The sequence below is a fragment of the Streptopelia decaocto genome (assembly GCF_964273445.1).
Source record: "Streptopelia decaocto genome assembly, chromosome: 9".
Classification (NCBI taxonomy): Eukaryota; Metazoa; Chordata; class Aves; order Columbiformes; family Columbidae; genus Streptopelia; species Streptopelia decaocto.
The window spans coordinates 13,267,779-13,286,352 of record NC_138664.1 but is presented as its reverse complement, the minus strand read 5'-3'; the positions used below and the strand labels follow the sequence as shown (position 1 = coordinate 13,286,352).

The 18,574-nt window shown below is 62.8% G+C and overlaps 5 protein-coding genes across 5 annotated transcripts; 1 reads left to right on the top strand and 4 right to left on the bottom strand.

Annotated features, from left to right (window-relative positions):
• Window positions 1-21: 21 nt before the first annotated feature.
• Window positions 22-1,634, bottom strand: HDDC3 (HD domain containing 3). The gene is made up of 4 exons (XM_082061279.1): window positions 1,502-1,634; window positions 900-955; window positions 583-823; window positions 22-206 (listed from the first exon to the last, which is right to left on the bottom strand). Exons 1-4 carry the CDS (start codon window positions 1,611-1,613, stop codon window positions 76-78), a joined length of 540 nt encoding a protein of 179 aa, XP_081917405.1. The 5' UTR covers window positions 1,614-1,634; the 3' UTR covers window positions 22-75.
• A 14-nt stretch (window positions 1,635-1,648) lies between these two features.
• NGRN (neugrin, neurite outgrowth associated) lies at window positions 1,649-2,723 on the bottom strand. Its single transcript, XM_082061278.1, has 3 exons — window positions 2,184-2,723; window positions 2,003-2,113; window positions 1,649-1,930 (listed from the first exon to the last, which is right to left on the bottom strand). Exons 1-3 carry the CDS (start codon window positions 2,705-2,707, stop codon window positions 1,663-1,665), a joined length of 903 nt encoding a protein of 300 aa, XP_081917404.1. The 5' UTR covers window positions 2,708-2,723; the 3' UTR covers window positions 1,649-1,662.
• Window positions 2,724-2,740: 17 nt separating this feature from the next.
• Window positions 2,741-13,862, bottom strand: TTLL13 (tubulin tyrosine ligase like 13; the record flags this gene model as incomplete). The annotated part of the gene is made up of 13 exons (XM_082061093.1): window positions 12,833-13,862; window positions 11,805-11,923; window positions 11,140-11,270; window positions 9,638-9,794; window positions 9,230-9,373; window positions 8,052-8,137; window positions 7,688-7,913; window positions 7,079-7,263; window positions 6,093-6,281; window positions 5,467-5,650; window positions 4,979-5,176; window positions 3,101-3,449; window positions 2,741-2,919 (listed from the first exon to the last, which is right to left on the bottom strand). Coding segments are annotated over exons 1-13 (2,223 nt in total), but the record flags the coding sequence as incomplete, so codon positions are not given.
• Window positions 13,859-14,932, bottom strand: GDPGP1 (GDP-D-glucose phosphorylase 1; the record flags this gene model as incomplete). Its single annotated transcript, XM_082061092.1, has 1 exon — window positions 13,859-14,932. The coding sequence occupies one exon, from the start codon at window positions 14,930-14,932 to the stop codon at window positions 13,859-13,861; it is 1,074 nt and encodes a 357-aa protein (XP_081917218.1).
• Window positions 14,933-15,121: 189 nt separating this feature from the next.
• CIB1 (calcium and integrin binding 1) lies at window positions 15,122-18,069 on the top strand. Its single transcript, XM_082060728.1, has 7 exons — window positions 15,122-15,235; window positions 15,370-15,404; window positions 15,864-15,966; window positions 16,315-16,468; window positions 16,755-16,873; window positions 16,945-17,033; window positions 17,297-18,069. The coding sequence occupies exons 1-7, from the start codon at window positions 15,185-15,187 to the stop codon at window positions 17,316-17,318; spliced, it is 573 nt and encodes a 190-aa protein (XP_081916854.1). The 5' UTR covers window positions 15,122-15,184; the 3' UTR covers window positions 17,319-18,069.
• Window positions 18,070-18,574: the final 505 nt, after the last annotated feature.

Below are 18,574 nucleotides of genomic sequence, written 5' to 3'. Positions count from 1 at the left end.
AGGAGACGCGAGACGCTCGGCTCTGCGCACGTTTATTGGCCGCCGCGCCCCGCCCGTACTCCCCGGAAGCGCCGGTCACAGGGCCAGGCCGCGCTCCTCGAACAGCCGCCGCAGCGCCGCCTCCAGCGGGGAGCTCGTCCCGCGCAGACCGGCCACCACCCGCGCCGCCCACTGGAAGTACTCCTGCACGCGCTCCGCCGACCACCCTGCGGGGACACGCGCGGCGCGTGCGTCACGTCCGGCAGCGGGGGCGCCGGGGGCTCCGCCGCCCCGGGAGCGATCCGGAGCCCCGGGCAGGACCGCGGCCGTGTCGGCAGGAGGCCGCGAGCCCGGGCACCCACCGAGCGCCGGGACCGAGGTCCCGCTGCTCCGGCACAGGCGGCCTCTCCCCTCCGGCCCCCGACACACTGACACCCACCCCCCCAGCCGGTCCAGGCTCGCAGCAGCTCTGGCCGGGACCGACGGGTCCCTCAGCGTCCTCCCGGGAGCGGGGCCGGGACAGCCCCCACCGTGCCGGCGTCACCCGGGAGCGGGCAGGGCCCCCAGCGCGGTGCCGGTGCCGGGCCACGGTGCGGGCTGTACCTTCGGGGGTGCAGCGGTTCAGGTCCCGCAGGTTGTAGAGCTTGTCCGCCAGCTTGACCAGCTTGGCGCGGGGGCTGCTGCCCGCCGCCCGCTCCACCTGCAGCCGCTTGCGCTCTGCCTTGGGCAGCGTCTTGTCGTCTGTCACCTCCTCCACCACCCGCCGCACCTCCGCCCCGAACAGCTCCTCGATCTCGGAGAAGCTGGTGTCGGTGTCCTCCACCGTGTCGTGCAGGAGGGCGGCCTGGGACGACGCGGGGACGTTGGGGGCCCCGGGGACAGGCCCGGGGGAGAGCGGGGCGGGGGGAGGAGGTTGTTACCTGCAGCACGACAATGTCTGTGACACCAGCCTCATGGGCCAGGATCCTGGCTACGCCTGCGAGGCAGAGCAGAGCGGTGGGACAGGGCGGGGGGGAGCGGTCAGCTCCGAGGGCAGGGAGGGGTCCTCGGGGTCTGTCCTGGACGGACAGTGCCTGAGGCAGGGGGGACCCCGCGGACACGTCCTGTGGGGTGAAAGCCTTGGGCTGAGGCAGGCAGGAGGGTCCCGGGGGCCGGTGCCCGCGGGGTGCACATTGTCCCCAGGCCAGGCACGTGGCTGGGACAGGGGATGCTGGGCCAGGCAGGGTGGCAGCTCCCGTGGGCACCGTCCCGGCCAGGGAAACATCGTGGGTGCAGCCCCAGAGCGTGGAGGAGGCGGGGGTGGGGGAGCTGTGTCCCGGGGTTCTGCCCCGAGTCGGGCGGCAGGGACAGGGGAGGGGGCCTGGTTTTCTCCAGAGGCAGAGGGTTCCGGGACAGGCGGTGCTCTGGGGAAGGGGGAGGCGGGGGCAGGCGTCCCGTGGGTCCCCGGGGAGCAGAACGCGGCTGCCGGGGCCGTCCTAGGGCGGGCGGCATTGCGCGGATGTGGGTGCTGGGGGCTCCGCACCGATGGGGTGGTTGATGAAGGGGGTGCCCTCGGGGTCCTTCCGCCGCTGTCCCTTGTGCTTCCTGGCCGCGAAATCCACCGCCTCCAGCAGCGCCGCCGCCTCGGAGCCCATGGCCGGCGCGGCGGAAGCAACGCGGGGGAGGCGGGTCCCATCCAGCCGTTTATTGCGCGTCGGGCCCCGGCCCGCCCCGGCTCCGCGGCAGCCGGTACAGCAGCGACCCGTCGGGAGCGCGCACCTCGTGGCCGGCGGCCGGAACCGGTCCCGGTGCCGTTGCGGCGCTCAGCGCCCGCTCGTCCTGCCGCAGGCGGCGGCGCGGCGGCGGGCAGCCCCGGCTCCGCAGCACCCGCCGCACCACGTCCAGGCTGACACCGAATCCCTGGGCCAGGCGCTCCAGCGGCCACTCCTCGGGCAGCTCCTGCCGCAGGAACCTGCGGGAACAGCACGGTCACCACGGCACGGCCGCCGGGGCACGGCCAGGCCCGCCCGGCCCCGCTCCTCACCGCATCTGTTCCATCGCCCGCCAGCTCAGGGTGCGCTCGGGGGCGCCGCGTCCCCCGCCCAGCTCCCGCCGTAGCCGCTGCAGCCGCGCTGCCGCCCGCCGCCGCCGCGCCCTGCGGGGAGAGACGTGAGCGCCCGCCCGGTCCCACTCCAGGCCCGGTTCCCGGCCCAGCCGCCCCGAACCTCTCGGCCTCCTCCAGCGCCGGGTCCGGCGGCTCCGGGTCCCCGGGCCACGCCGCCGCCGCTGCCCGCCGTGAGGCCCCGCTAAGGAGCGCGGCCGCCCGCAGCCCCCGCCGCAGCAGCGCCGCCATGGCCGGGAGTAGCGGCCGGGAGCCGGGCGGGGCCGGCGGCGGAGCGGCCCCGGCTGGGGAGGCGCGGGGATGCCCCGGCTGGGGAGGCGCGGGGATGCCCGGCACGGCCGCCCCGGTGTTCCGGTCCCGGGCAGGCGGTCGTGAACAAGGGGCCGGGAGCACCCGCGGAGGACAGGGAGCGGGGCAGCCGCTGCGGGTTCGGGTGCAGGAAGGGGCGCAGGCAGAGCGCAGGAGGGGGTGCAGGCGCCAGCCTCCGGCCTGGCAGAGCTGCCCGGGGTGGGCAGTGGGACCCACGTTGGTGCCCAGGCTCCAGTCAGGGGGTTCAGCAACCGGCCCGGTCCAGCAGCTGTGGTTCTTTGGCAAACACCCTCGGGGAGGAACGCTGACCGTTGGCATCCCCTCTGCCACATTACCTGGGCTTTTTGCACTGCAGGTGTGCAAGGCACTGGCGTGGTGTGAGGCACAGATGTGCAGCATACAGGCGGTAGAGGTGATGGGGAGCTCCGGGACTGCGGCAGGGCTGAAGATGCCATTGCCTGTGACCTTGTCCATGCTGGCTGGGGACACCGGGTGACAGCTGCCTGCACAGGACAGCCTGCTAGCTTCATCTGGAAGAGCACAGGCAGATGTGGGGGCTGGGCAGACACCAGAGCACTGTCAGCCCTCCCGCTCCTCACACCCTGGCCAGCCCAGGAACATCCGCAGCTCCTCTCTGCCTGCCCGCAGCTCCAGCTCACCGAGGAGCCTCCACAACATGGACGTTCAGAGCCAAAGGTAATTCATACTCACAGCCTTCAGCCTTGGTTCCAGTGCCAGGCAGACACTGGCCTCTTGCCTGCAGCTCCGCGGGTCCACTGCAGGGCTGGGGAACCGCTGCCATCCCCGCTGCTGGACCACGCAGCCGGCCCGTGCTCTGCGCCCGCTGCCGCACCACGCGCTGCTCGTGGTATGGGATGCGCTGGCCTTGAATGGAGAGGGTGCTGGCGGCAGGACCTGAGCTGGCTGGCGGCTGCACCTCGGCTTGGGGTTTGTGCATGAACCGCTGTGCTGAAGGCTGGACTGGACCTCCCAGGAGTGAGAAGGGGATGAGCGTCATTAAGCGGTGGGTGTCCTGGCCCCCAAGGGCACCCCAGGGAAACTGTGGATGGAAGGAAAGAAAGCAGCCATGACTTAGTTCCAGATGCCTTGGCACAAGGCACCTAGTCATCTAGTCATCTACAGGCGCTTGCTGAAGTGTCACCCTGCGGGCGCCAGGCACACCAGTCACCGTCCCGGCTGGGATTGTCGGGGTGACGGCAGCTGCCTGCTGGAGCCGCCTGTCCCCTGCCTGTGATGTTGGGCTGGGCTAGAGCCGGGGCTGTGGGAAGAAACGCCAGAGCGGGCTGGGAAGACTCCAGCGATGAAGGATCTGACCCACCCCCAGATTATCCTTCACTACAGAAAAAATTCTCCAGATTTTAGGCAGAGCTTAGGTTTGAGGTTCGGCTCTGCTTTGTCTGGTAAAGGCAGCTACCATCAGTTCTTACAGATCAAATCCCTTCTTAGGCTTCTTTAGTTAAATGGATAGTCTCCAATTTCTTGTAAGGTACTGGAAGACTCGTAGGTCCTGAATAATTCCTGCAACTGTGGTGCCTTGAGCCCATCAGCACCCTCCTGATGTGTCACCCTTCCCGGCAGGAGCAGGAGGCTTTCTGGAAGCAGACGTTGCTGCTGGATGGCAATGGCCCTTTTGCAAGGTTTTTAATTAATGGCAGGTCCAGAAACAGCCCTTTCCTCACACAGCAGGTGACCATCAATGCCCCAGAACCCCCACGGGCCTCCCCCCTTGTGCTTTTAGACCAGTAGCCTGGTTTGGGACTCAGTGTGGCAGCCAAGGCTCAGTTTGGAGAACCAGGCAGATCTGCCTTAACTGCAGGTCCAAACCCTGGTTCCCCATTGCAATACTCAGCAAAGCCCAACCTGCAGCTGCTCCTCGGGACAGGCTGGAGCGCAGCACCGAGGGTTCGCAGCGTGACGGGCTCTTGCAGAGTGAGGGTGGCTGAAGAGGGAGCCCCAGGCTGAGGGCTGAGCCTGCAGGTTTTAGGCACATGCACCAGCTCCTCACCTTTCCCATGTGGGGAACGGTGCCATGCAGAAAGCAAGATGCTCGGGGAGAGGCATTGTTTGCAGTACAGAATTCACCTAAAGACTTCTTTTTGCTTGTTTTTAGACATCCCCACTCTTCCCTTTAGGGCGTCTTTGCTGTGTGTGCTCTGTTACCATGCTCCTGTCATGTTAGGGCTCCTGGCTCCTGGCCTATCCAGGAATTACTTTTATTCAGCTAGGAATCACAGGACTGCCCTGGAGTAGCAGTTCACACAGAGCTGTGTGCTGGGGACAACAGTGTCCCCACAGCAACAGCGCAGTGGCCTGCTCTCCTGTGGCGGGGAGTGGGTCCCCGGGGGAAGGTGACAGGAGCTCCATGCAGGTGACCGGCGCAGCTCCAGCACATCCCTTTGGAAAGGGACAAAGACATGTCACCCACTGCCCCAGGCGCTGCATCGGATCTCATTGAACTGAGCCACACCAGAGATGCTCAATGCCTGTGGTTCATTCCTCACACTCCTCCTGCGAGTGGCTGACTCCTGTGCTGGCCTCGCAGGACGTGTCTGGGCAATCTTCAGTTACCTGGCTCTTGGGGACAGCGGTGCAGGATCTCTGCATGTCAGCTGGTCGGTCTGTTGCTGGGAGCAGCTGGGTGAGCTGCTCTATGATGCCCAGGCCTCGGATAAGGTTCTCACGCTGCAGAAGAGCATTTACTCTTTTCTTCTCCTCATATTCCACAATATCCTGGGGTTGCATGGAGTCGTATTGCAAGCGCTGTGCCTTAGGAAAGAAGCACTGGAGTTACAGCAAAGCTGAAGCACTAGTGATGCACAAAAGTGACAATGCCCCAGGCTGCTCTGAGCACTAAGGAGAGTTACAGACTTTGGGCTGGAGCGGGATGAAGATGCCAGTAGGAGCCACAACAGGGAAGGGACAACACTGGTGCCTGCAGGTACCTGCCAGCATGAGCTTATCAGCTCTGCAGCCTCTCAGTTCTGGTCCCTGGGAGACACCCACGGCGCAGCACTGGTCCCAGAGCCCATAGCCAGGCAGTGACCAGAGCAAGGTACCTTTCTGTCCCACATCCTAGTCCTTCTGGAGCTGAGGCGTGTTGTGGGAGCTGTGTTTTTATTATGGATCTGGGATTTCTCCCCAGCTGTCTCTCCTTGCAGGTCTTCTTTCCTCTCAGTTTTCTTCTTCTTGGTAACAGCTTCCAACTTTTCTTTTTTCAGGCGAATTTCCTCCAGTTGCTGCCTGCCATGGAACAACAGTCTTGGTCACTGGTTCAATAAGAGGTATAACAGCAAAATGAAGCCTTTAATCTGAGCATATTTTACTTAGCCAGATGTTCTGTAGTGAATAAATCATAATAGAAGTGTGCCGAGAAATGGGCCAGGAGTGCTTTTAAAAGAGACTCTCACTTCTGTAAGAACTGCCCTTGAATTAGGCTGTGCCAACCTGAAGGGTGAGGACACTGTGACATGGTGCCCCAGAGTCCCCAGGTCACTGGGGTATCGCATTCGCCTCCCAAGGGTACGTGTGGAAGTGGCTTTGCCAGGGTGACGTGGCACACACAGCCGCCTTCCCTTCCAGGTCTTGCCCACTCACGTTACATCTCCTAAGCACAGAGCCATCCCTGAGAGGGATCAGAAGCAAGTGCCGCCCTGTGAGGAGGGTTTCTGTGGGTGCAGTGTACCTGGCACACTCCTCTCGTGCTTTGGATGACACGGTTTCCTGGAAGAGGGAGCTGCTCTGCTTGAAAAAGGGCTCATACTTGTCTGTTCTGCAGGCGGGGTAGATGCGCCGGTACCCACCCAGGTGCAAGTTCTCGTACTGCTCTGCCTGCGACAGCCAGGCAGCCTGTGTGCTCTGCAGCTCCTCGCGCCTGCGCACAGAGAAGGCACAGGGACAGTGACAGGGGCTCTGGGAGCTGTCCTGGCTGGGGCACATGGGCCCAGCAGCACCTTCCCCCGTCCTTCCCAGTTTGGGAGCCTGTTTCACGTGGGTGTGCTGCAGGGAACCAACACAGCCCACACTTCACCTTCTGCCTGCAGAGTGCTGGCTTCCAGATCCTTCCCCTGCTGCCAAGGCTCACTCCCTGCCCCACAGCCCTTCCACCCACTGACCCCGACACTAGAGAAGTTGTTACGATGTGCCTGTTCCAGGAACATCAGCCACCTGCATGCTGTTGGGGGGTTTTCCTCCTATGGAAGTGGGAGCTGGAGGCAGCTCCTGTCTTGCCCTTGTAGCAGGAGAAGCCTGGGCAGCGGGCTCGGGAGGCAGGACATGCAGGCAGAGAAGGGGTGAACCCCAGCCTTGGGAGAGGAACCCTGCTCTGGAGAAGGGCCCTGTGTCCCCGGGTACCCCTGGCTGCAGATGCAGGGCTGTGACCCATCCTGTGAGCATCCCCATGACCCCAGGGAGGTGGCACAGCCCTTCACAGTGCAGGATGTGACAAGCGGGCACAGCGCCATGGGGATGACTCTGTACAGGACCCAGAGCAGCATGAATCTCAGATATCGCAGAGACCAGCCCTGCTCTTCCTCGCAGGACACAGATGTCCTGGGGAATCTCAGAGGCCGTACAGTGTCACAGCCCTGGGACCAGCCTCGGTGTTATCCTGCTGCACTGTGCCCCAGATTTTCTCACTGGGACCTGCAGCACTGCAGGGAAGGGCAATACCTGGACACACGGACAGTCTGAGGGGCTTGGAGGAGCCGTTCCTTTACCCGCTGCTTGTCTTCCTCAAGCACCTTCCTTTTGTTACAGGCGTGCACGTTTATCAGGTTAATGGTATCACAGAGCAGAGCGTCCTTCACCTCCCGGTCCAGGCGAGAGTCTGTGCTGAAGCTGGGGGAGTGGTTCACCTGCCGAAACAAGCAGCTCGTCTCACGGGGCAGCTCCCAGGACACACAGTCAGCAGCCAGCCTGCTGCACGCTGTCCCTGGATGTGCCTCCTGTGACAGCAACAGGCACAGGAGCTGCGGGCAGCAGCGGTGCTGCCCTGCGGTGATGCCCGTCCGCACTGCAGCTGTCGTAAGGTCAGGGTGCAGGTACGGTCAAGGAGTCCCACGGGTCAGGAAAGTCCCTGCTGCTAGCGAGGGAACAGCTCTGAGACCCCGCTCAGCCCACAGCAGGCTGCTTGGCTGCTTGTCTTCACAGCCTGTTTAACTGTGTGAACGAGGTGGCCCTTTTCAGCCAAAAGAGTTCTGCTCATCCCACCGCCCCTCGTTCTGCAGCCTCCCCAGTCTCCGCTGCTCCTGGCGCAGCCTGAGGCGGCTCCGTCCTCACCTCCAGCAGCCACGGCTTCAGCCTCCTGTCCAGAAGAATGTCAAACCCCAGGATCTCAAAGCAGGCGCAGCCAGCGGTGTGGTTCGGAAAGCAGCTTTGGTAATTGTGCTTCAGCACAGGGTGAGCTGAAATCAGAGTCTTTATAATAATATCTTCAATATCTTCCCAGAGTTTGGTTGTGTTGTAGCAGTTATCTGCCATCCAGGCATTCAGGGTGGACAGTTTCCTGTGGAAAGGACGGGAGATGGTAAGAGCTGACATGATACCATGTTGGCCCCAAGAAAGCTGCAAGTAAAGCAACATCCCCAGTGCAGCTTTCCTGCAGGATATGCACGGGCACTGTGGTACCTGGAGAAGACAATACCTCTTGCTGCCCACTGTGTCATCCTGGATGAAGTTTTCGTTACGTTTGTTGATAGCATAGTTGGTCAAATGCATGCAGATATCACCCTGTGAGAGGAACCATAGGAGACCATCATTTCCTCTCAGCTACAGAGTGTAAATAAACCAGCCCCGCCGGCACTGATCTAGCCACCCACTTCCCCACTCCTTTCTCCCCTGGGCGGTGACTTGGAAAGGAGTCGATTCTGCTGGTGATTCCCTCTCCAGACAGAGTTTGAGGCAACACTCTGCCCCCTCTGTTCCCATCTCTGGGAGAGCACAGGAGCCACCCCACAAACGCCATTCCAGCCAAGGCCATGCCGGTGAACAAGGGACCCCTGAGGACAGAACCTGCAGCACAGCCCTGTAGATTCTTCCTCCGTTCACTCAGTGCAGAAGCCCCCTCCAAGACATGCATGTCTTGGAGTCAGGGAGGGCATATGCATATATGCACATATACATGTATGCACATATACACATATAGCTGTGCAGCTCTGGGACAAGCTGGGACACCAGGAACCCAGGGTGCCATGGGGCAGCTGTGATGACAGCAGAGCAACCAACGCCACAGTCCCTGTGCCGCTGGGATCTGTGGGTCACAGACCAGCCTGGGGACACACGGCCACACTCTGCACTGCCCTGTTTCTCCTCAGCTGTCCCAGTACCACCAGAAAACCCCCAGGTCCCTCTTTTCTGCCCAAAGTGCAGGCAGACAAGGAACCGTATGGACTTGGGAATGCTCATAGAGGCAAGAAGCGGTAGCAGTGTTGCCCAGAAATACCACGGGGTCTCTGTCCTTGCAGGTTTTCAACACCTGACCAAGAAACCAGATCTGAATTTATTGTTGACACAGTTTTGAGCAGAAGGTTGTGCTCAAGACCTTCCAAAGTTCCTTCCAAGCAGAACAACTCCAGGATTCTGTCATAATGCCAGTAAATAGCCCAGATGTGGGGCCTGGGAGTAGATCTAATTCAGACACCCCTGAAATACCCCGTGAGGAGGCAGAGGAGGTACAGAGGGAGGGGAGAACAGGAAAGAATAAAGCTGGGTCCCATGAAACCCACCAGTCTGTCTTTCCAAGATCTGGAACACCCCCAGGACATGTTAGGGACTGACACCTACAGATACCATGTGAGCTTTTTGGAAACTTCCCCATTTTACCAGGTTTCTGCTGCTGGGAACGATGTACCTCATGGTGGCAAACCGGGCCAGACCCTCCTTGTAGACAAAAATCCTCAGTGGGTCACAAGATGTGACCAGCACATAGATGCGCATGTCAAATTTAAAGCCATCAATAAGGAAAGGCTGTAGAGAAAAAAGGCAGGAGCAAGCATGAGATACAGAGACACTGCCAGGCACGCTGCAGTTCCCTGAGGGTGGCTGCTCTGTCTGCACTGCCTGTGCTGTGCCTGGGCAGATCGGCAGGGAGGACACGGGCGAGCTTTCACTGTGTCCCCGCAGCCACTCCGGTGTCCCGGGCAGAGCTGGGCAGGCGCAGGGCAAAGGATGCAGGGAGGACGGGGATGCTGGAGGAGCTGGGAGGCTGCATGTCCAGACTGCCCCCAGTACCTTCGAGATGTATTGCTGGCAGATCATATGCTCCCCGTGCTTGATGTCCTCTGCGTTCCGGGTGATGAAGATCCCTCTCCCCTGGCAGCCGCTGTCTGGTTTGCAGATGAACGTTCTGTTTTTCCTCACGCGTCTGTAGGCCTGGAAATCCCCATAGCTGCGCGAGGAAGGGGTGACAGTTACAAGCTGCAAAAAGACAGCCTTGAACTGTCTTAGAACAGTTAGGGACTGAAACCATGGTGCAGTGGGCCAGCACAGACCAAGCCCCTGCAGCAGAGGAACAGCATGGCCAGTCCTGGTCCACACCAGTGACACACTGGTCCTCTCCTAGTTCCACCTTCCACCTGCAGACATCTCTGCCTCTACTGGGAGGTTCACAGGGACCAGTCACCTCTGTGGATACAGGATCAGTGAGGTTTTGGCTCTGATGCCACCGCAGAGAGTGGGAGAAAACAAACAAGCCCTGGCTGTAGAGGAGGAGGAGGTGACAAGTCGTGAGGTCCCTTTGGTGCCAGCTCATCACCCCAGGGCAGGAGCCAGGGCAGAGCATTCCGCACAGGATGCAGGGGCTGGCAGCTGAGCACGGCTATTGTGTTACGGCTGGTCTTCAGCAGCTCCTGGGGAGCACCGGGCTCTGATGACTCAAGCCCATGTGCCAATTAGGTATTTTGCTCTGGGTGGAGAAGCCCCATCTCTCTAGTGGGCACCACTTTAGGGAAAGAGAGAGACAAACAGAACAAATCCCCAAAACAGTGTCAGGAGCAACATGAGTCAGGAAACACAGCCTGGGAAGAAACATGAGAGAACTAGGTCCACCTATACCAGAAACAGGACGACTGAGGACACATGGCAACAGCCTTCTGGACACAGCACACTGTCAGTACGATGGAGCAAACTGCTGCTCCCCAGGGCCAGGGCAGATGGGAAAGTACGGAAGAGCTGATATTTCAGCAAAGGTGCTTTTAGGTCAGTTATGAAGAAAATCATTCTAACCATGAGGACAGTTCAGTACAGAACAGGTGATGGGAGCCCCATGTTGAGGTTTTCAGGAAGAGTAACATCTGTCTGTGAAAGGGTTCTTGTCTGTCTGCAACCCCCCAACCTCCCAGTGCTCTTTGGTCCCTTTCAGCTGCATCGCCACCATTGCTCGCCTGCGTTTGAGTGGAGGAGCCAGGCGGCTGCCCCAAAGCTCGAGGAATTCAGGGGTGGTTCACATCTACCCACCCTCTCCCTGGGTTCAGCTTTGTGGCAGGAGCCTGCCTGAGGCGCAGCACAGCGCCAGGGATGCCATGACATAGGATAACTCACTCCAACAGGAATTACAGAGGTGTGAAACTAGAAATGTGTTGCAACACCCCGTTCAGCCCCAGGGACGGTTCAGAAGGTCCAGGCTGAGACATGACATCTCCGAGAGGCCCCTCCATCCCAGCCCTGTCACACGGAGGCTTCCATGTCCCAATTCCATACCCCTGCTCTCAGCTGCGCTAATGTGGATCACTCACTCGGCTGGCAGGCACCAAGTGCGGGGAAATATGCGGTACTCCTTGGGGAAGAGCCTGAGCATGCGGTTGAGGTTGCGAGCCAGCAAGTCCTTGCGGCAGATCTCTAGCATGCCCGGAAAATGGTTGATTTTCTGAAAGAGGTGCAGATGAAAAACAATCAGCACAGAACAGCAGGGATCCTCCTTGAGACCTGAGGAAAACTGCCTGCAGGGAAAGCAGCACGCAGAATGGGAAGCTGGGCCTGTGGTCACCTTGAATGTCTGCTGAGGGACAAGATTACACTGCAGCTGCTTTATCTGAACTTCACCAGCGTGATTTATGTGCTCATTCCATCACAGTCCTGAAGCTCTCCCTCCCCAGAATATCGCAGCTTCAGGAAGGGAGCCATTTGTCATCGAGAACCATTTATTACACGCTACGTTAAAGGGGTTGGCAGCTCTCCAGTTCATGCTACCAACTGCCAGAGTGTTGTTGATGGCACTGTACCAGCGACACAACAGGAGGAAAGGTCTGTGAACCTGTACCCTCTGGAACTGATGCACAGTGGGGGTCACAGGTGCCACTTTGAACACTTCTGTTCCATCCTGCAACGCGTTGTTCCACTCCCAGCCCCCGTCCCTCCCTCCTGAGCTCTCTCCTGGGCAACCTTCACACAGGGGCTTTACCTGGAACCGCTTCATTTCCATGACGCGCTCCAGAGACACCGAGTAGTCTGTCCAGTACACTGTCCACTCCTCGTTATCTCCCACTTCTTTCAGCCCGCAGGACTGTGCTGCCCGCCGCACTGTACCAAGGCAAGGAGACAAGGGGTCAGGCAGAGAATCTAAGCACCAGGGACCGTTAAATCCCCAAAGTAACCAGGAACAGAGCATGGAACAAAGCTCCCCAGGCTGCAGTTCTGCTCTCAGAGATGTAAGGTGTTGCTGGGCCCTTGTGGAGGGGTCACAAACATGAGCTGTACTTGTCTAAACTCACTCCAGCCTTGGGCGGCTGGTGTACTGGGAGCTACCAGCCCCCTCAGCCCACACGCCCTGGGGTCCCAGAGTACCCCACGCTCCAGCAGGCTTGGACACACAGGGCAGATACAGGCCTTCTGAAGGTGCTAGTTTCATCTTTGAAATCTAAAGATGTTTGGCAGCAAAACACACAAGCTCTGGAGCAGAAGGTGGCTGCTGGGATGGTTCCTGTTACTGCCGGTTCTGAATTTGGCCTCTCCCAGGGCTGGGGAGGTGAGGAAGGTCAGCACACGCCAGGAACTCCAGTGAAATGGTTCTTGTTCCTGTGGTGCCCAGCACTGCCACCACCGTTCCCCATCCACCTCCCGTCAGCAAACTGCCTGAGCATGGCCCCAGTGAGACCCCCAGTGCCTGTCCCTGGGGTACAGACTGTGCTCCTCACACAGCTGGCCAGGCTGTGACCTCCAACAACACAAATGTGGTTGCACTGCTGGAATAATCGTTACCAAACTGGCTAATGACATCCATGGAATGCTCTGAGTCTGCTGTTTTAAGATACAGCCTGCGGCAGCAAAGAGGAGCAAGCCAGGAGCGGGGATCAGCTCCCTGGAGAGGTTCTCGGTACCAACCCTGCCTGTTCCAGCACCAGCTTAAAGCAGCTGAGAGCTCTCAGATCATTTCCCCAAGCACAGGCACCAGCCTGGCACTGGAAATGCCCCTGACCAGACCCTTCTCACCTGCTTCAGCAGTTGTGGCAGACGCAGATAAGGCGGGGGGGGCGCTGGTGCTGCCGCGGCACATTTTATGTTTCATTAAACTGGAGGCACCTCAGGTAAAAGTGTGGCGAACTCCACACTGTTCACAGGGGCCCAAGTCACTTCCAACCAACAAACCCACAAACCGCAGGTGCCGCGCAGTGAATGGTGGTACCAGCACCAGCTGGTCAATGCGCTGGCCCACAGGGACCCGCAGCTCCCGAGACTCACCGCTCTCGTACTTGCAGGCAGTCAGGTTGATGGAGGGAACACTGCAATGGAAAGAGATGACAGAAGAGCTGCTCAGCGTGGAACCGCGGCCCGTGCCAGGTGCTGGGGAAGGGACAACTGTGTCCCCGCACACACTGCACGGAGCTCAAGGCAGAGCCGCTGGGCTCAGCCGGGAGACACGGCCAAGCGGGCTCTGGCCACGGGTCCTCCCGTGGGGGCGGCAACACTGGGATCACTGGGACAACTCAGGGCAAAGAGCGTTTATTTTCTGATCCAGAACGCCCCTGTGATGCCCCCCGGGGCTGAGGGCAGCGGCCGAGCATCGCCCGGGGCCGCACCCGCCGTGTCCCGGGAGCGAGCACGGCTCGGGGGTGTGAGCAGGGTGGTGTCTGTGGCGGCTCCGGCGGCGCCGCCCCCCGCTACCGGCAGAGAGACCCCCCGGAACACGGGCACAACGGCCGCCCCCGCACTCGCCTGCGCTTCCTCCGCCTCTTCCGCGGCTCGGGCGGGTCGCTGGGAGTAACAGGCTGGCCCGGGGGCTCCGCGGCGGCCCCCTCCCCGCCCGGGGGGGCTCCCGGGGCCGCCCCCCCCCCGCCGCCGCCCGCCTCCATCGCGGCCGCTCCCGGTGCCGCTCCGTTGCCATGGCGACCAGCCGCCCCGAACACGCGAGGGGGCGGGGCCATAGCCGCTCCGTCCTCACACCGGCCATAGAGATCCCGGCGGTGCCAACCGGAGCGGCTCCGCCGGTCCCGGTGCGGGTAGCGGCCGCGGCCCCGCTCAGCCCGCCAGCAGCCGCGCCAGGTCCTCGCCGAGGCGCAGCAGCTGCATGTCCGGCAGGAGGTGCTCGCGGATGGCGCGCACAGCGTCGGTCTCGGTGAGGTCCCGGAAGGCCGGCTCCGCCGCCACCGGCAGGTACCCCGCCAGCTCGCACAACGCCACGTTGAAGGCGGCGCCGTTCTTGGCACCGAAGCTGGGCTTGCGCGCCCACAGCAGCACCCGCAGCCCCCTGCCGGCCCCCGCCGCCCCCTCCGGCGGGTTGCCCCGCGTGGCCAGCACGTTGTAGGCCAGCCCGGTGTCCGTCAGGTGTTCCGCCGCCCGGCACACGTCCTGGGCCAGCAGCCCCAGCTCGGCGGGGCCGGCGGCGTAGAAGAGGAAGGCGGGCGCGGGGCCGGCCCACAGCAGACCGAGCCGCGGGCAGAGCGGCTGGGCCGGCGCCGCCTCCACCGGCAGCGGGCGCGGCAGGTAGAGCCCATGCAAGTGCAGGTGGTTAACCGAGGCGCAGCCGCCCAGCCCGTTGAAGCCCACGCAGAAGCCAGGGTGGGCGCTGAGCAGCACGGCCTCCAGCCCCCCATGCAGCGCCGGGGCCGTCAGCGCCTGCGGCAGCCGCCGCGCCGGGGCCGGCAGCAGCAGGACGTGGCCGCGCTCCAGCGGGCTGGCGTTGATCGCCACCAGCAGCGGCTCGGGGGCCGCGGGGCCGGGCGCGTCCCCCGCCCTGCGCAGCCGGAGCAGCAGCTCGCCGGGGCGCAGGCGGGTGAAGTTGAAGGCTGCGGGGTCGAAGGGCTGCCGGAGGCTGCAGACGGGCTCTGGCGGGCGGCGCTCGGTGCCGCGCTGCACGTTGAGCTGGGCCACCAGCCGCATGGGGCCGGGCAGAACGCGGGTGGGGAGCGGCCCCAGCCGGTACCGGAACAGGCCCCGCTGCATCCGGTCGTCCCAGCCCTCTAGCAGCGCCCGGTCGAAGCGGGAGGGCGCGGAGCCTGGCTCGGCCCCCCAGCCGGCTCCCTGCAGGACGAAGTCCTCCTCCCCGTACACGAACTCCTCGGGACCCGGCTCGTCCGGCTCCTCGCTCGCCATGCCGGATGCCGGCCGGCTCCTGTCGGGGCGGAGCGCTCGCTCAGCGCCCGGCGGGGCGGGGCTCAGCCGCGGGGACGGAACGGGACGGCCCGGAGGCCCCGCCCCCCTCGCCGGCCGTGCCGGCCGCCGGTGCCCGCCATGCGCGCGCGGCTGCGTGGCGCAGGTGGGCGGGGCGTTCGCGGCGGGGGCGGGGAGGGGCGTTGCCATGGCAGCGGCAGAGTGACGTGCGAGGCGGAAGCGGCGCGGGCCGCCATGGGGGGCTCGGCCAGCCTGCTGCCGAGCGAGGCGCTGCGCGAGTACCAGGTGCGGGGACACCGGGACCGGCACCGGGGGTCACGGCGTTACCCTGGGGCAAGGGTGCCCGGAGGCCAAGGGTCCCGGAGCTGGGGCGCTCCGCCCCCGTGCCCGCCCGGCGCTGACCCGCGCTCTCCCCGCAGGAGCTGACGTTCCTGAGCAAGCAGGAGATCCTGCTGTGAGTACGGCCGGGGGGGCTGCCCGGGCCCCCCCGGGATCCCCCAGCTCCCTCTCGGTCCCCACCGGGGTTCACCTCTGCCGGGGGAGCCGGCCCGGCTGCGGGAAGGAGCCGCTCGGTGTCGATCCCCGGCTAGGCCGTCACCGGCCGCCGGAGCTTCAGCGGGCACAGGGCTGCGGGTGCGGCCGGTGGCGCGGGGTGCGGGCCGGGCCGGTGCTGGCTGCGGGGCCGGCCGGGAGGCAGCTCCTGCCCCCTGCAGTCCCGGCCCTCGGCGGCCAGCCCGGCCGGTTCCTCTCCGTGCCGCGGCCGCTGGTGTCCGGGAGCAGCGGCGCAGGCGCTGCCAGTGCGGGACCCCCCGGTCTGGTTCTGGCAGGAGCTGCGGGGAACGGGCTGTCCGCTCTGCGCAGCCCTGGGCTGCCTCTCATGCCACAGAGCATCTCTTGTTCTTGCCTCTTCAAGTGCCTACAAGAGGTTCAGTGCGCTGCTGCCAAAGGAGGAGAGGGTGAACGTCTGCTCCGCACGCATTCCCAAGAGCCAGATCCTGACGCTGCCTGAGCTGCGGGTACGGTGCTGGGCATGCAGGACTCGCTACTGCTCCCTTTGTCTGGGCGTGTTTGGGCAGGGCCCTGTTTACTTGCCCCGGTGCTCTGCCCTCGATGTGACATTCACTTACCGCACAGCAGCTGTGCCAACAAACAGCTTCCGCGTCCTCGCTGTGCCATGGAGGATCCCGGAGATCCCTACTGTGCAGGAGGCACAGGGCAGGGACGGTCCCACTGTGTGTGACTCACTGGGGGCACTGGGGCAGCTGTTTGAGGGCGCAGGGTTGGCACCAGCCTGCAGCCAGTGTCTGCTGCCTCGGAACAGCCCGGCCCTGCCAGCCCTGCCCCGAGCTGCTCTGTGTCGGCAGGCAAACCCCTTCCAGCACCGCATCTGCCATGTGTTCTCCACCTCAGAGGATGGGGATGACAGTATGTCCTTTGAAGACTTCCTTGATATGCTGAGCGTCTTCAGCGACTCTGCTACCTCGGACATCAAATCCCACTATGCCTTCCGCATATTTGGTAAGCCTGGGGGCAGATGCCATGTCCTGGGGTCCCCACACCTTGGGGCAGGGACAGATCCTTGTTTGTGAGGGCTGGCAGTGTCCTCAGGGCGCCCACAGGGACGGTGGCTTTAGGAATTTTCTGTGGGAACTGCAGGTTTGGCATCACAGCACGCAGCGAGGCGTGCAGTGTGGAGCCTGCTGTGTCCTCAGGCCACCCAGGCCCTTGCCAACTGTGAGTGCGTGCTCGTGACTCTCTGGGGTCGCTGTGGACCTGCTGAAATGTAACTTTCCTCTTCCAAAAGACTTTGATGACGATGGGACTCTGGACAGAAAAGACCTGGAGAAACTGGTGAACTGTCTGACTGGGCAAGGCGAGGAGTCCCGGCTGAGCAACATGGAGATGGAGCAGCTCATCCAAAATGTGAGCAGCCTTGGGCTGGGCACGGGCTGCTGCTCAGTCCCAGCCAGGGCTCACCTATCCCTCCCTGCCAGATCCTGGAAGAGTCTGACATCGACAAGGACGGCACCATCAACCTCTCCGAGTTCCAGCACGTCATCTCCCGCTCCCCGGACTTCGCCAGGTACCGTGGTCTGTGGCAGCATAGCCTGTCCCAGGGCCTCGCAGGGGGTTCACCTGCCCTGGTCACTACATTGGGGCAGAGCTCATGGTGCCTGTAACATGAGGTGACCTGTGTGAGGTCTCCCATAACAGCAGAGGGAACTGCAGCCCCTGCCTGCTCTGCAGAGCCTCATCTGCACAGGGTGACCGTCCCCGTAGTGCTGGGTGCTCGCAAAACGCGTGCAACCCAGCGAGGAGGTGCAGAACCTGCAGTGTCTCTTGCAGCTCCTTCAAGATTATCCTGTGAGAGCCCTGCGGCTCTGCGGCACAACCACTCCTCTGGCTGCCACAGCTCTTCGTGCTCCCAGAACATTTCCTCTTCTCGCAAGCAGAGCGGCGGCGGCCGCGCTCCTCACCGTCCGCAGTGCCTTGGGCAGGACACACTCCTGCTGCCCTGAGAGCAGGGCCCCAGGAAGCTGCTGTGCCTGCAGCCACTCTGCCAGGAGCAGATTTTATCTCCCTATGCAAACCAGGGGCAGCTCTGTGGGCGGGGGGGAGACACATGGAGCTGCTCCTGGCCCCTCTCTGCCCGCAGTACCAATTCGTGCCTTCCATGAGCAGGCAGGGAGCTGCTGCCCAGCCAAGGCCCTGCCTGGCTCCCACAGCTTTCTGAGGACCTCCCTGCTGCAACATGGATTCTTTGAGCAATAACCCAAATGTGGATCCATTTCTCTGAACAATAACCCAAACGTGGATCCCTTTCTCTGAGCAATAACCCAAACATGGATCCTTTGTCTGAGCAATAACCCAAATGTGGATCCTTTCTCTGTGCAATAACCCCATGGCACTGCAGCTGTGCCATCCCAGCAGGAGCACTGTCCCCCCAGGACACAGGACACCATCCTGCCCTGGCCGGTGCGGCGCAGCACCACTCAGGCTCTGCTCTCCTTCTCCTCTCTGTCCCCTCACTGGCTTGGGCTCAGCAGCAGCTCTGTCCCAGCCCCTTCCTCCCCCTGCTCCTGCAAGGACACAAATAAAGGGCTCTGGTTTCACCCTCACTCTGTGCTGCCTTTGTCTGGCTGTGGGGACGAAGAGGGGGCTCCGGCAGCGCAGCAGGACCAGTACCATGAGGGTGCTAGGGACACGGCCCCCTGCCAGGCCCCTCTGCTTCCATGCCAGCAGCTCCGGGGACAGGTCCCACGTCCTGCATGGTGACAGCCCCTTCCGTGAGCCACCTCCCTCCGCTCAAACCAAGCACTGTTCCCAGCGGGCGCCACACAAAGAGCTCGGCCCTGGAGCAAGAGGCACAAAGGGAAATCCAGGGCAGGCGAGCAGCCACTTCCACTGCGGGCAGCGCCAGAGACCTTTGTGTCTGTTCAGCCAGCAGGCCTGGCCCTGGCCCACTGCCAGCTGTGGGCAACAGCCCTGCCTGCATCAGCCCTGCCTGCCCCGGCCCTGCCTGCATCAGCCCTGCCTGCCCCGGCCCTGCCTGCCCCCGGCCACGCTCCCCACCATGCCGGCAGCCTCCTTGCTGGAGCCGCTCCGCAGGGCAATGTCGGGGCT